This window comes from Monodon monoceros, unplaced genomic scaffold (assembly GCF_005190385.1).
Source record: "Monodon monoceros isolate NGI ecotype Baffin Bay Population unplaced genomic scaffold, NGI_Narwhal_1 Super_Scaffold_3, whole genome shotgun sequence".
NCBI classification, from domain to species: domain Eukaryota; kingdom Metazoa; phylum Chordata; class Mammalia; order Artiodactyla; family Monodontidae; genus Monodon; species Monodon monoceros.
The window spans coordinates 66134276-66148944 of NW_021703780.1; the positions used below are offsets into that span (position 1 = coordinate 66134276).

At 56.0% G+C, this 14669-nt stretch overlaps 3 protein-coding genes across 6 annotated transcripts; 2 read left to right on the forward strand and 1 right to left on the reverse strand.

Annotated features, from left to right (window-relative positions):
* The first annotated feature begins 518 nt into the window (after positions 1–518).
* On the forward strand, positions 519–4155 carry ABHD14A (abhydrolase domain containing 14A). Of its 2 annotated transcripts, XM_029244031.1 has the most exons (5): positions 519–1545; positions 1738–1949; positions 2110–2225; positions 3351–3586; positions 3798–4155. In XM_029244031.1, the coding sequence occupies exons 1-5, from the start codon at positions 1507–1509 to the stop codon at positions 3978–3980; spliced, it is 786 nt and encodes a 261-aa protein (XP_029099864.1). In that variant the 5' UTR covers positions 519–1506; the 3' UTR covers positions 3981–4155. The 2 variants fall into 2 exon arrangements, with proteins under 2 accessions (XP_029099864.1, XP_029099863.1); XM_029244030.1 differs by having other exon boundaries at positions 519–1949.
* ACY1 (aminoacylase 1) lies at positions 3363–11140 on the forward strand. Of its 2 annotated transcripts, none has more exons than XM_029244025.1 (15): positions 3363–3586; positions 6758–6873; positions 7545–7609; positions 7700–7804; positions 8153–8247; positions 8519–8595; positions 8681–8770; positions 8878–8934; positions 9278–9351; positions 9433–9482; positions 9603–9747; positions 9850–9918; positions 10526–10605; positions 10727–10787; positions 10870–11140. In XM_029244025.1, exons 2-15 carry the CDS (start codon positions 6780–6782, stop codon positions 11032–11034), a joined length of 1227 nt encoding a protein of 408 aa, XP_029099858.1. In that variant the 5' UTR covers positions 3363–3586; positions 6758–6779; the 3' UTR covers positions 11035–11140. The 2 variants fall into 2 exon arrangements, with proteins under 2 accessions (XP_029099858.1, XP_029099857.1); XM_029244024.1 differs by lacking the exon at positions 3363–3586 and adding an exon at positions 4404–6347.
* A 638-nt stretch (positions 11141–11778) lies between these two features.
* On the reverse strand, positions 11779–13969 carry RPL29 (ribosomal protein L29). 2 transcript variants are annotated; one of them, XM_029241632.1, is made up of 4 exons: positions 13937–13969; positions 13474–13518; positions 13091–13155; positions 11779–12285 (listed from the first exon to the last, which is right to left on the reverse strand). In XM_029241632.1, the coding sequence occupies exons 2-4, from the start codon at positions 13508–13510 to the stop codon at positions 11902–11904; spliced, it is 486 nt and encodes a 161-aa protein (XP_029097465.1). In that variant the 5' UTR covers positions 13511–13518; positions 13937–13969; the 3' UTR covers positions 11779–11901. The 2 variants fall into 2 exon arrangements, with proteins under 2 accessions (XP_029097465.1, XP_029097463.1); XM_029241630.1 differs by having other exon boundaries at positions 13474–13584; positions 13937–13964.
* Between the last annotated feature and the right edge of the window lie 700 nt (positions 13970–14669).

Genomic DNA, 14669 nt, shown 5'->3' on the forward strand with positions numbered 1-14669 from the left:
TGCGTGTGCAAGGAGGCTGCCTGTACGTGCAGGGAATAGCTTGTACAAAGGAAAAGCGTTTGGGGACAAGAGTTTGTGTGCACGTCTGTACACCTGTGTGTCATTGTCGACGCGTATGCCAAGGACCTAACGCGGGTACAGCGCCTCCCTCCCCTCCCCTCATATCTGTAGCGTACTGTGGTCTAGTGCGCCAGCTGCCTGGGTTGCCATAGCAACGGCTGAAGTCCCGTCCCTCCCTACCAGGAGAGGTGCCCCAGGGCACCAGGCCCACCAGAGGAGAGGTTCAGCGCGGATGCTCTGCCTGGTGGGAACCTAGGCTGCCTCGCGTTGCAGGCTTGCGTCCGAGGCTGGTCGTGGTCAGAAAGAAGAGAGGAGCGTGCTTTTCCTCCACTCAGCATCTGGTCCTCCATCAGCCCCAGAGGGGCTGCCACTGCCCAGTCACCACCTGACCCTTGAGCCTGGGGGTGGGGGCTTGGGAAACAAGCCTTCTCGTTCTGGGAGGGGTGGGGGGGTGGGGGGATCCGAGGTGATTCCCCAGCCCTGAACTCCAGCCAGCGCCCAGCCGACACTCAATAAAGACCTGTTTACTGGAATCTGGGAACAAGGCAGGCCTGCTCACCCTAGACCCAAGAAATGATAAGACAGCTCCTGGTCAGGTCCACTGTATTACCGAAATCTCACAGGAGTCTTGGGAGGGCAGCTGCCAGGTTATCCTCCCCATTTTACTGACAAGGCACACAGCCAGGAATTGGTAGAGCAGAGTCTCAAAGGCAGGGCTAACTGCTCTGTCTGGGTCCTGGATACTGAGGTCCGTTTTCTGGGCTGGCAAAGGACTCAGACTAGAGCAGTCCATGAAGCAGGTCATTTGGCGTGAAGCTGGGGGGTGGGAGGCATTTGTCTCTCCAGCCTCCATGGCTCCCTTTCCACTTCTAGATGTGCCATGCTTCTCCCTAGCCGCATACCTCCTCATGCCTAGGCATTTCCTCCATAAAGGATAGTCTCCATGAGCTCTCTTCCCACTTAATATCAGCTGGGGTAGAGCATTAAATATTCCCATCAGTGGTAAAACACATTCTGATTTTAGCATTATTATATGCAGTGTGATAAAAAGAACCATTTCAAAACATGCCCTCAGTGGGACATCGCTTTACTCTTTGATGTCTTTCACCTTTGATGACTCTCAGCACTCTGTCCACGAGTTCATCCGTCACCTCACAGCCTTGGTTTCCTCCTTGGCAAACTTGAGTGTGGCCTGGTGGTTAGGAGCCCAGCGCTGGGCTCAAGTCCCAGTTCCCCTGCTTGCTACTCTGCGCTTTGGGTAAGAGAATTTACCTCTCTGAGCTTCAGTTTCCTCATCTATAAGAGACCTATAATACCTGCTCCCTAGTGTTTTTGTGTGGGTTCATGAGTCGTTACAGGTGAAGGGCCAAGCACAGGGCCTGGCTATCATAAGCACTTGATGAATGGAAGTGGTTTTAGCTGGCACAAGGATGATGGTGGCCACTGATGCCAAGAGGACATCTCAGATGCTCCTCACGCTTTAGGGTATCTGAGCCCTTGCCCTGGCATGTGGAGTAGTTGGGTGTGAACCCTCAGATCCTTGCCTGGAGCAGAGGAGAGGGCAAGGGCTGAGCTTTTCCTCTGCTGGGCACTCCTGGGTGGGATTTGAGAATGGGGTCCAGGGGACCTTGCAGGGGCTCAGCCCTACCCTCTTCTCCCTCTCCTCTCCTCCTCCAGACTGTGGTACAGACCTCCATGACCCGGTCCCAGGTCACCCTGCTGGGCCTGGGCCTGCTGTTCATGCTGCTACTGTATGTGGGGCTGCCAGGACCCCCTGAGCAGACCTCCTGGCTCTGGGGAGACCCCAATGTCACAATCCTGGCTGGTCTCACCCCTGGCAGCTCCCCCATTTTTTACCGCGAGGTGCTCCCACTTCACCAGGCCCACAGGTGGGTGCTGACCCCAGGGTGTAGTGGAAGGACTAGGTCCGCGGGGAGTCCCTGTGTGGGTCCCCCAGCTCAGCTCAAAGTACTCAGGGCCTGGGAGGGCAGTGGGAGAAGCCTGGGAAGAAAGAACCCCCAGAACACACACTCCCCTGTGTGCCCACAGGGTGGATGTGGTACTGCTCCACGGAAAGGCCTTTAACTCCCGGACATGGGAGCAGCTGGGCACACTGCAGCTGCTGGCACAGAGGGGCTACCGGGCCGTGGCCCTTGACCTTCCAGGTGAGAGCCCCCACCCCTGGGTCTAAGGAGGTAACGTGCAGCAGGGACATGGGGACAGCATGCCAGAGGGGAGAACTGGAGGGATAGGAAAGCCCTAAGTTGTGGCTGGGGAGCATCTGGACCCCAGTGTCTGAACAAGCAGTGGCAAGTCACAACACAAAGTGTCAACACGAAAAGCTCTGTGTTTTTTATTTTCTACCTTGAAAACTACAGTGTGGATTGTTGCATGTCACAGAGCAGTTAGCAACATGACCTGCCTCACAAGCGATTGCATGGGGAGATCTCACTGTCCTTTTTATGACAAACTAGGTAGCTTTTTGTTTTTTCAGCTGTACAAATGATTTTTGCTATTATTCTTGTCATTAAAAAATCAACCAAGAGTGATGCCCTCAGAGACCCATGCCATGTTTCTCTCCCTCTCACTTCTCTAAGCAGTTTGAGGGTGCCAGGCCCTCTTTGGGCGTTTCCATGCCTAGAGATACAGGGTTGTTTGGTGGGGGCTGTAAACATGACTGGTGTCCTGCCAGCTTAGTGAATCTATCTGCAGCCTAGTTTTCTTCTCCTCTACCATGTCTCATGGGTCATGCCAGGCACTGTGACCCTCCCTCTCCATAGTGTGTGCCATCAGAGGGATGAACAGGTTTTATCTGGCCACTCCTCGACTGGTGGCTGTGTAGCCTGCTTTAGAGTTTTCAGTGTCAGTTGAAATGCTCAAGTAAGGAAGCTGAAGCGTCTTTGGACATGCTTCTTTGAGCATGTGGGCAATAATTTCTGTAGGGTAGCCATCAAGGCCAGTTGATGGGTCGAAGGACACACATTTAAAGTTTTTGGACGAATATTATCTTACCCTCCAAAAATGCTGTGTGGATTTACCCTCCAGTCATGTACAAAAGTGTCCACATCTTCCTTAACACTGTGTATTATCAGTCTTTTTAGTTTTGCCAACATGATGAATGAAAGATGGTTTTCTAGCAGCCCTATCACAGTACAAAAGTAACGTCTAGGAAGTTCGGGGTAGCAGATGCTATATGCCACTGCCCCCCATCTCTTTCCCTCACTCTGGTGGGCAGGAAGTCCTGACCTCCTTCCCAGCCTCCCTCAGCTGGTGCCTTCTGCTGTTCCCAGGTTTTGGGAACTCGGCACCTTCGAAGGAGGCAAGCACAGAGGCAGGGCGGGCACAGCTCTTGGAGCGAGTGCTGCAGGACCTAGAGGTGCAGAATGTCGTGCTGGTGAGCCCTTCACTGAGTGGCTGCTATGCCCTGCCCTTCCTGATGCAAGGCCACCACCAGCTGCATGGATTCGTGCCCATTGCACCTGCGTCCACCCAGAACTACACCCAAGAACAATTCCAGGCCGTGAAGGTACTGGGAGGAGGGTCTCCAAAAGTCCTGGCTTCCTGTCCCTGGCTCAAGTCATGGGGGAAAGGCCTCAGATCTTACTTGGAGGACACATGGCCCCATCCTTGATCTGGATGGGAGAGATGGGGTGTATAGGGAAGATTTCCTAAGGAGGTGGCTTGAGGGCCAGTCCCCATCAGGCCCCAGGATCACAGCCCCTTGCCTTGCCCTGCAGACCCCGACTCTCATCCTGTATGGGGAGCTGGACCGCGTCCTGGCTTGGGAGTCACTGCGGCAGCTCCGCCACCTGCCTAACCACTCTGTGGTGAAGCTGCGCGATGCAGGCCATGCCTGCTACCTCCACAAACCACAAGACTTCCACCTCGTCCTTCTTGCCTTCCTTGACCATCTGCCTTGAGCTCACCCACTGTCCAGGCCCCAGGCCTGGCCTGAGCTTGGAGGATCTGGACCAGTCTCCACCAGGGAGGCAGCCCCTGGGGTTGGAGGGTAGAGACCAGAGGGCCAGGCCCAGTCAGGACCTCTCATTTCATCTCAGAGGCACAATAAAAGAAAGCATTTTTGTTATGCCTAGGGAGTGACAGGTTCTGTTTCCTGGCGTTAATGCAGGTGGGGTTAGAGTTGGAGGCAAGTCTGGGACTGCTTTGGGACTGAGAGCTGGAGGGATTGCTCCAGAAGCCTGGGAAGGCTAAGGACATGCGCTACTTACTAGATGGCTGCTGAGTGGCTACTCTGACTCAGTTTCCTCATCTGTAAAATGGGCATGATGGTAACACCTAGCTCAGAAAGTGGTTTTAGGATTGAGTCTGGTTAAGCAGAGCACTTGGCCATACTGGGCTGGCGACGTGGGAGTGTCATGGAGAGGGGGTGTTACTACTGCTGAATGACCACTGGGATTGGTGGGAAATCCAGGGTCTAGCGGCTGAGTTGAGTGAGTCAGGAATAGAGGACCTATGGCCGAAGGGAGCAAGATTTGTAAAGATGGGGTGGAGAATGTGGTTTAATAAGTAACACAGTAGTGGGAGGAGGGAAATTTCCCCCTCTACCCCTCTTGAGTTCTTGGCTGGACTAACAATAAAATTGACACAAAACAGATTAATAGGAGAAAAAGAAATTTTAATCATGTGCAAGGAGGTCTCGTAGAAATGGGACCTAAGAAGTGGCCAGAGCAGGCAGCTTTTATACTTTTTAGACAAAGAATAAATTTGTGAGGACTTGACAGGACAAAGAAGCATATTTTGGCTGCTCAATTAGTAAAGAATCTAAACAGAGTGGGCTTGGGGGTAGTAAATTAAAGAATTAACAAGGTTTGTTCATACAGGCTTCTCAGCCTGAATTCCCTATCTCCGGAAATCAGAGTGTCCTACCTCCAGATGCAGGGAGTGTACCTTTTGTATAGAGATTTATTGTTTTCAGGGAGACAGAAAGGAGGGTCAGAATGTCTCTTTTGCATTGGACATTTCTCAAGTGACTTTAATTCAAAATAATCAACATGCCAGAGGCACATTTTGGGATGGCCTGCCCTGGTCCCCAACAATAGCCTGCTTGCCCCTGGGAATCTGTGGGTCAGCAGTCTGACTTAAACCTCACGAGGGTTGGATGGACCCTACCCTACCCTGCCAGCCTGCCTCCTCTGTGCCCAGAGGTTGAAGTCTTCAACCCCACCCCTCCCCAAGCTGATTCAGCCCCTGGAACTGAGGGCAGAACTGGCTGAGAGTACAAAGGACAGCCGGACACACAAATGGGCAGCTACAACTGTGTGCAGCCTGTGGGTGGCCAGTGGGACACCTGTGCCTCTTTATCTTCCCTCTCCAGTGGCTGCAGAAGAGCCAGGGAGCCTGGCACAGGGTCAGCCAAGAAGGTGCCACACGTATGCTTTTGTGCAGTTTCCCACCTCTCATTCTGTCATACAGCGTCACGATTACATCCTCTCATCGTGCCATCCTCTGTCACACCCAACCACCATCTCACTCACATTGTCATACACACAGTCACCCACTGATACACAGATTTGCCTACACAGTGGTGCGATCACATATGCGCCCATCCGTTCATTTATCCTTCATTCCTGGCACGCTGTCCGTCTGTTCTGTCCCCTGCCAGGGACAGAATCCTGCGGGTACATGGACCAGCATCTTGGAGCTCACAGATATTAACCAATAACCTCTCCACACAGGGAGCATTGAGGCAGTCAGGGAGGCCGCCCCTGAGGAGCTGAGGCGTGAGGAGGGGAGAAGTCCAAGACTCGCGGGAGGGGGTGGTGGAGCAGGCCGGGGCCAGACCCAGCAGGACTTTTCAAAGCTGTACTCTGAGAGCGAGGGGGCGCTCAAGGGGGCAGCTGCGAAGTTTCCGGTCAGTGCCCGCCTTCCTCCCTTCTGGCCCAATCGGGAGGTTGCGGGAGGTGGGGCCCACTGCCCAGGGCCAAGGGCGGGGCCTGAGGGGGCGGGGCCAGCCTGTAGCTCGCTATCGGCTGCAGGGCGGAGCCGGCGGCGGAGGCAGCTGCCCCGGGGTGGGCCCCTGAATCCCAGCCTCATGTAAGTGGCGGAGGCTGGAACCACTGGCTGGCGGAGACGCCCACGGTCACTGGGCCTTAGAGATTGGGACGGCCCTGATTCGCAGTCTTCGGTCCCGCCCTGCGGGGTCCGGCCACGTGGTGGGCGGACCGCGGCAGTTCTGATCCGGAGACCTCGCAGGACCTGGAGTCCCGCCCACAGTCCAGGGCGGACGCCGAGAGGGGAACGCGGGCCCGAGACCAACAGAGAGTGAGGTGGGGGGCCGTGGAGAGGGGTAGAGGGATCTAGGGCTCCCTGACCTGAAATCCGGGCAACTGGGAGAATTTTTTTGAGGAGGGCGGGGGGAGTCAATGTCTGGTTTCAAACGTGGCTCAGCTACTTTCTAGGTGTCTCTGAATCTGTCTTAGCTTTTTCCTCTGTAATGTGGGCTTTCAGAGGCACGAACTTCATGGGGTTCCTTGGGGGATTAAATAAGGAAATGTGTTGAAAGTGGCCAGCACAGCGCCTGAAACAGAATGGGGCCTCTGTAACTGGGGGCTCCGAAACAAGGTATTCTCTCCCTGCGGGGCGGCCGGGGAACCGCCCTGGGGAGGGACTGCGTGTAAATGGAGCCCACCAGCCGCAGCGGCGGGGAGGGGTAGGTAGCCACTCGCTTTGCCCCTAGCTCACCACGGCAGGGCAGCGCCATGGCCAGCAAGCGTCGTGAGGGCGAGCACCCATCCGTGACGCTCTTCCGTCAGTACCTGCGCATCCGCACCGTCCAACCCGAGCCCGACTACGGTGAGAACGCGGCGGTTCCAGGAGGACCTGTGGTGGGGCATCAGGGGCGGGGACTGTGCTCTAAACCAGGCGCCAACCCCTGTCACCCAGCTGAGCCTAATCTTCTGCCTCAAATGGCGCCTCCATTCCTCTAAGCCGTTCCCTAGGTCAGCAGACAGCTCAGCACCCCATCCAGGCTGTGCTGCTCCAAAAGTTACAACTGGCAGTTAAATAGGGAACAACTTCACCTACTCTCCAGCACTTGGGGTTGGGGAAGGGAAGAAGAGGCCCCCGGAAGCCTACTGGGGCTGAACAAGGGCCACAGACCTTCGGGGAATCAGGCTTGGTGGCTGGGAACTGTGTACTGGGGTCCAATCCAAATCCCTGCTCTGTGATTTACCAGCTGGGAAACAGTGGGTGAGCCTTATGTCTCCGCGCCAGTTTCCCCATCATTAAGGAAGGTAACAATGACACCTGCTTCTCACTCTGGACTTCCCACCTGGCCTTCTACAAAGGGTCACTGGCCAAAAATGTCTTCTTCCTTGGGGACAGCGATGCAGATGTCTCTGACGGATGTGGAATTGTGTTGAGGCTGGGGTCTGCTCCCTTCTCTGGATGTACCCCCATCTCTGCCTGGGCCCGTGGGAGGTGTGGGGAGGCAGAAGCAGCAGCAAGGCTGTCTGTGTTCCCAGGGGCTGCCGTGGCCTTCCTTGAGGAGAGAGCCTGCCAACTGGGCCTGGGCTGTCAGAAAGTGGAGGTGAGCCTGTGGCCCTGCATGGGTAGGGGAGGTAGGCCTGGGGCAGCTCCTCACCGTGCACTGACGACCCCTCCTCCTGGCCCTCTCCAGGTGGCAGCTGGCCGTGTGGTGACTGTGCTGACCTGGCCAGGCACCAACCCCAGACTCTCTTCCCTCTTGCTCAACTCCCACACCGATGTGGTGCCTGTCTTCAAGGTGCGGGGGGTGTAGGGAGTGGAACACCCTTGGGGACAAAGATGGTACAGATCCCCCATTCGACTGCAGGGGTCCCACGATGCTGGTCCTGGCACTGATTCGACCTCATAGAGCATTACTCCACTCAATCAAGCAGCCTCTGCCCAGTAGCTATTCCATGCCAGGGGTGGGGTATGCCAGAGGCGGGGTTGGTGGTGGGAGGCAGAGATGAGGGATGGCTGTCAGCTGCCCTCTTCAGCCCTATGTGGGCTCCTAGGGCACCTGCTCCCTGGGCAGGGCCACAGTTGAGCAGAGTGGATTAACGACTACATTTGGTGCTTGGGTCCCTCTTCCTGCCCCTGCCCTCAGGAACATTGGAGTCATGACCCCTTTGAAGCCTTCAAGGATGCTGACGGCTACATCTATGGCAGGGGTGCCCAGGACATGAAGTGTGTCAGCATCCAGTGAGTGTCCTTCATTCCCAGTTTCCCCACTGGCCCGTTGGATTGACCCAGGACCCAGGTGTGCTTGGAGAACATCAAGGCCAAGGAACATCTTGACCCCTTACCTTGGGCGGGAATTCCCGCTATGACCATTGCATGGATGGGGAGACAGGGACAGAGACTTTCTGGAGTCACCTGCTAGGCTGTGGCAGAGCACGGCCCAAGGCTGCAGCCTGCCTGCTCTGATGGCTCCCCCCCAGCACCTGGCTTACACCCTCTTACTGCCCCTCAGGTATCTGGAGGCTGTGAGGAGGCTGAAGGTTGAGGGCCACCATTTCCCCAGAACCATCCACATGACCTTTGTGCCAGGTAGGAGTGACTCGAGGAGGGGCACCTTCAGGGGTGGGGAGAGTGTTGGGGCACCCCCTATCTCACATTCCTGCTTCTTTTACAGATGAGGAGATTGGGGGTCACCAAGGCATGGAGCTGTTTGTGAAGCGGCCCGAGTTCCAGGCCCTGAGGGCTGGCTTCGCCCTGGATGAGGGTGAGCAGGGTGGCAGGACCCTGACTGGCCAGCAGGAGATAGGGAGGCTGCTAGTGGGGGCTGGGCCGCTCCACCCTCTCAGGCCTGGACAACCTTTTCCTCCTCAGGCCTGGCCAACCCCACTGACGCCTTCACTGTCTTTTACAGTGAGCGGAGCCCCTGGTGTGAGTATGCACTTGGACGTTGGGGGTCACTGTGCAGATGGGAGACTGGGCCAGAAGGGGCAGGGGCCCGCCAAGGGTTCCACAGCAAGTTGGGGCCTGAGTAGGCCTTGAACCCAGGGCCTCTGCCTCCCAGCCCCTTCCTACCTGGGCATCTCTTTCCTGAGCTTCTGAAGGGAGGCCCTAACCATGGGCAGAAACCAGCTCTACACTGTGCATTCTGAGGCGGGCAGAGACCTGGCAGAGGAGCCTGGAATGAGGGGAAGACCCCGGGCCCATCCCAGGGCTGGTTGCTTTTCCAGCCTCTCCCATACTGAAGACACCCCCTTCCCCCTGCGTCTCCCAGGGGTGCAGGTCACAAGCACCGGGAAGCCAGGCCACGGCTCACGATTCATTGAGGACACGGCAGCAGAGAAGCTGGTGTGTGGCATACGGGGAGGGAGTTTGGGAGTTCCCGAGGCTGTCCTGGGGCCACTCTCACATCTAACCTCACTCTCCTAGCACAAGGTTGTGAGCTCCATCCTGGCTTTTCGGGAGGAGGAGAGGCAGAGGTGAGGCAGCCTGGGAAAGGGCACGGGGCTCTGGGAGGCTACGCAGGAGAGGAGGGGGGCTGAGCCCCCTTTTTATCTGTTCTTCCCCCTTGCTGCTGCTGCCCCTGCCCCCCACCACAGGCTCCAGTCAGACCCTCAACTGAAGCAGGGGGCCGTAACCTCCGTGAACCTGACTAAGCTAGAGGGTGGTGTAGCCTATAATGTGGTACCTGCCACTATGAGCGCCAGCTTTGACTTCCGCGTGGCACCAGATGTGGACCTGAAGGTGCCATCTCCACCTGGGTTTGGAGGAGGGAGCCTGGGTCCTCAGCCCTGTCCTAGAGGCTCAGGGAGAGCCTGAGGGGTCAACTCATCTCCCTTCTCACAGGCTTTCGAGGAGCAGCTGCAGGGCTGGTGCCAGGCAGCTGGCGAAGGGGTCACCTTCGAGTTTGCTCAGGTGTGGACTGGGGAACCTACAACAGGGGAGTTGTAGGAGCTGGGGAGGCTGGGCTTGCCGCATGTGTCACTGCAGGAGTGTACGTTTGGTGTGCCTGCATACATCCTGGCTTTAGCTGTGAGAGACATGTTTTGTTCACCAACAAGCGTTAGTTGTGTAGGCCACTGTTGGGTGCTGGGGAATACTAGGGAGTGAAATTAGACAAGTTTTTGCCCTCATAGTCTTTACACAATGAAGGGAGGAATAGACATGAATCAAAAAATTATGTATTACTTTTATGTAAGTGTGAAAACATGTGGTCCAGGAAAGGGTGGGACCTCATAACTGTGAACCTGTAACTGGAGTATTTGACCAGTCTGAGGGGTCTGGGAGTGCCATCTTGAGGAAGGGGCACTTAGGAAGGATCTGAGGATGGACAGGAAGTGGAGGGCACAGAAGGTCCCAGACCTGTGACCTTTGAGAGACTGAAAGAGGGCCTGTTGCTGGACTGGCCAGCTGGATGTCTGAGTAGGTGGGTGTGTGCCCCGTGCCAGGCGCAGCCTACCCTATGAAGAATAGGGCAAGATGCCCAGGCCTTGTCCTGATCCTGCCATCCTTCTCCCCACAGAAATGGACAGAGCCCCGAGTGACATCTACTGATGATTCAGACCCCTGGTGGGCAGCTTTTAGTGGGGTCTGCAAGGACATGTGAGCACACTGGCCAGCCCCCCCTCCCCTTCCCTCCCTCCCACCTTCCTTTGCTCCTTCAACCGTTCCCTTGCCCTCTCCCCTCTCTGCCTCCACATTCACCAGGTTCTTCCCTCTACAGGAACCTCACCCTGGAGCCGGAGATCTTCCCCGCTGCCACAGACAGCCGCTATCTTCGCGCGGTGAGCTGCTTGCAGTAGGGTGGGCAGTGGAATGGTCCTGGGTGCTGGCCTTCCCCCTAACGGCTCCTGTTGCCCCCTGCAGGTGGGGGTCCCAGCTCTGGGCTTCTCACCCATGAACCACACACCCGTGCTGCTCCACGACCACGATGAACGGCTGCATGAGGCCATGTTCCTCCGCGGGATCGACATATACACTCGGCTGCTGCCTGCCCTGGCCAGCGTGCCCACCCTGCCCAGCGAAAGCTGAGCCCCGCGCTCTCCAACCTCCACCCCGATCAGTGCCAAGGACCCTTCTTCCCCCCTGCCCAATAATAAAGTCTGTGTGGACAGGGACCACTTCTGAAGTACTAACAGCAAGGATGTTCACGGAGCAGGGTTTCAAAGATAATAGTAACACCTACATCAGAGATGAGAGATCATACACCATGGGTCACACCTGTTGCCCCAGCATTAACAACAACTCTTTGAGCCTCCCCAGTGCCCAGAGTTGGACTACAGATGAAGATCTAGTGTGACCAGGAACAGTGCTTCATTGGCTGTTCTGAGGGCTAAGACTGCTGGTGAAGCACCTGATCCAGGGGGCAAAGAATACAGCACAGTCATGCAAGTAAGGCAGTGCCACCATTGCTTGGCCTCCCAGGAGCCCTAGAACTTGGGGGACTGTACAACTCAGAGCAGTGAATGCTGGCCAGGCACGCTAGGAACCTAGAACTCCCCAGGCCAGAGTGCAGAATTCTTATGGGTCCTCCCTTTTCTTCTGGGTAAGTTTTAAGACCTGACAGGGATGTTTGGGGTTTTTCTCTGTCCTCACCAGCCTGCCCAGTCCAGCAAGCTATGTGCCCCAGTGTCCCTAAGGCACCCAACCACTCCTCATTTACTAGGTCCCCTTCTGGCACTCCAAGGCCCTATTTCCCCTGACTCCCACCCACACCCTGCCATCCAAGGAAGGCTAAACTCTTTTCCCACACAAAATGTAGGCACCGACCCCACGTGACTGAAAGATCCTGCCTCAGGTTTATTTGTACAAATAGCACAGGAGGACACCAGCCCCATGCAGACAGCAGCCCAGGGGTCACACCAGTCCTTCTGTCCTCACATTGGCAGACAAAGGTCTCTACTCTGGAGCCTTTGTGGGGGCCTGGGCACCTTTGGGAGCTGGAGCCGGAGCTGGAGCCGCAGCCGGAGCCGCAGCGGCACCTGCAGCCTTCGCCTTGGTTTGAGCCTTGGCCTGGGACTTTGGCCGGCAGAGCCTGAGACCCTTGGCGATGCGGGCACGAGCACGTTTCCCGAGCCTGGGGTGAGCAATGTAGGCAAGTCGACTGAGCTTGCGGCTGCCGCCCGTTGGGATCCTGGGCTTGACCTCCTTGGGCTTTACGAGAGTCTTGATAGCCTCAGCACGTGCACTTACGGCCTTGGCGTTGTTGGCCTGCATCTTCTTCAGGCCCCTCTTGTTGTGCTTCTTGGCAAAACGCATGTTCCTCAGGAACTTGGGGTCCACCTGGAAGACAAAAAATGTACAGGTGGCTGTTAAGTGCAGCATGTAGGGGCCCCCAAGCCACCCATGGTGCCCCTCTCCACAGCAGCACCCACGAGACTATCAGGCGCCAGCCGAGTCCTGCTGGGAGCTGAGACAGCCTCAAGTCAACCGTAAATGCAGAAATATCTGGCCCTTAGAGCCCAATAGAGCTCAGAAAGGAAGAACAAATTCCTACAGCAGGATTTTGGTTGAGTTTTTCCTGAAACCCCCTCACGGACACCCCACCCCCTCACCCTTAAAAGGTGCCAAATACTAAGGTTAGTACAACAGATTCACAGCAAACAAGGCAGAATAAGGACCAACGGAGGGAAGGGAAAGGGGTGGGGAGAGACCAACAGTACAGTGGAGTAGCAAAGTGGAGACAAGACTTAGTTGTGCTCAGACCCCACAGCCTCAGACTTCTCGGCTAATCCTTAGAGCTCCCTAGCACAGGAAGGGAAGCTGGCTCCTCCATGCCTAGTACTGCATCAGATCAAGGTCATATGGGTGGTCAAAGTGGAATGGAAGGCTCACAAGGTACTGGGTACACAGGCAAGACCACCCCTTCCCTTGAAAAGCTCTGAGTGAGCAAGGGAGATGATCAGACAAACTGCTCTCAGGAGGCAGGTTACAACTCGGGCCAGTAAAGGCCAAGTAAAGCTTTATTACAGGTCTGGCACAGCATGAAGTGCAGGCAAAACGAAGTACAGTTAAGCTACATGAAAGACCCTGACCATGCAACTGGAGCCAAACACACACTTTTTTCTGATTCGGCGCACACACTCACCCCCTTAAGAGATTCATATCGTTGTGATCGGGGTTTCTTGATGCCATTTCTGTGCCATTTTCGGGCTGTGGGGAAAAAAGGAATTAGACCAAAAAAGAGATTTCCTCTAGTAAGACCACCATCACAGCTGCAAGCCCGGGAGAACCATAATTTCTCCTTACTCGGGATCCGTCTAAGAAGCCCCTTACCACTGAATGCAAAGCACTGTGGGTTATCCCAAGCGGATCCCTGGCTTCTAAATCTACAGCCCCATAGGTAATGCTGGCTGAAAGTAAAATCAGCCCCAGGCCCACTGTAGGAATGTGCCTCCTTTCCCTGCCCAGTATCCCTAATCTTTGCCAGGGTCTGGGGCATTAGATGAAGGCTGGGCCAGGGGAACTTACACTGGTTGTGCGTGGTGTGGTTCTTGGACTTGGCCATGTCTGCAACTGGAGGACGAGAGTGGAGATCAGAGCTGGGGGCTCGCGGGGCCGGGCCTACCTCTTCGCCTTGATCTAGAAGAACGTTAGGCCAGAAGCCTGAATGAGGCTTCAGCACAGATGCCTTGCATTTGCGCCCTCCACCAGCCCGGATTCATTCTGCACGACCCAACGCCAGTCTCCCCTTCCCAAACTCAGGTAATGGTGCCTCGAAACTAGCCCCCCAGCCGCAAGGCTGCGCTCTCCCCCCAAATCCGAATTCTCCCCCTCCCATCCATCCATTGAGAACCCACGAGCAACGTCCCCGCCCCGCGGCTTCCGCTCCCCACAGCCAGGCAGCCGGTCTCCCCGTCCTCCCTAAGGCCACGCACCCCGCCGCCGTCCGGGAGTCACGGATGGCTCCGGATACCGCGCGGCTAGCACTCACCGGGGCCCGCAGATCCCGAAACGCCTGGGACCGGAAGAGGAAGAGGAACGCCGTGGTGCATCACGGGAAATCGGCTTGTCGCGGCAGGAAGGGACTACTGGAAAAGCTTCCCCCAGCGCCGTGAAGATAGGTTCCTAAGCCCGGAGGACACAAGCCAGATGGGAAGGTGGTGCTACGGGCCTGGCCTCGCTCCTTCAGGTTTACCGACCCCTCTCCTTTCTCCTCATATTCCTCCTGACTTGGGTCCCAGGTCTCATTAAAGGTCTTGAAGGCGAAGGGAGTCATTGAGGAATACATGTTAGGCAGGGGGTAACAGGAGATTCGTGTTCCTAAAAAAGTATTTCTGGCTACTGCGCGGAAAATGGACTGTAGCGGGCAGAGGAGGGAGAGCCGTCAGGAGTCTGGTGCAGGAGGGGACAGGATGGTGCCTGGAGCTGAGTGGGGGCACGGGGGATGGATAGGAGTGGGTAAGGAAAGAGGGTAGACTGGGCTTGGGACGCAGAAGATTGGCGAGAGCAAGAAGGCCTGTGTAGCCCCTAAGTTTTTGGCTTGAACAAGTGCGTGAAGATGGTGCTTTTTACAGAAATGGGGAAGATTGGGGGAGGGACAGGGGTCTTGTTGCTTTATTTTGAGGGGGCCAGTGATCCAGATGTTTCTTTTTATTTTTTTAAGATTTTTTTTGATGTGGACCATTTTTAAGGTCTTTATTGAATTTGTTACAATATCTTTTATG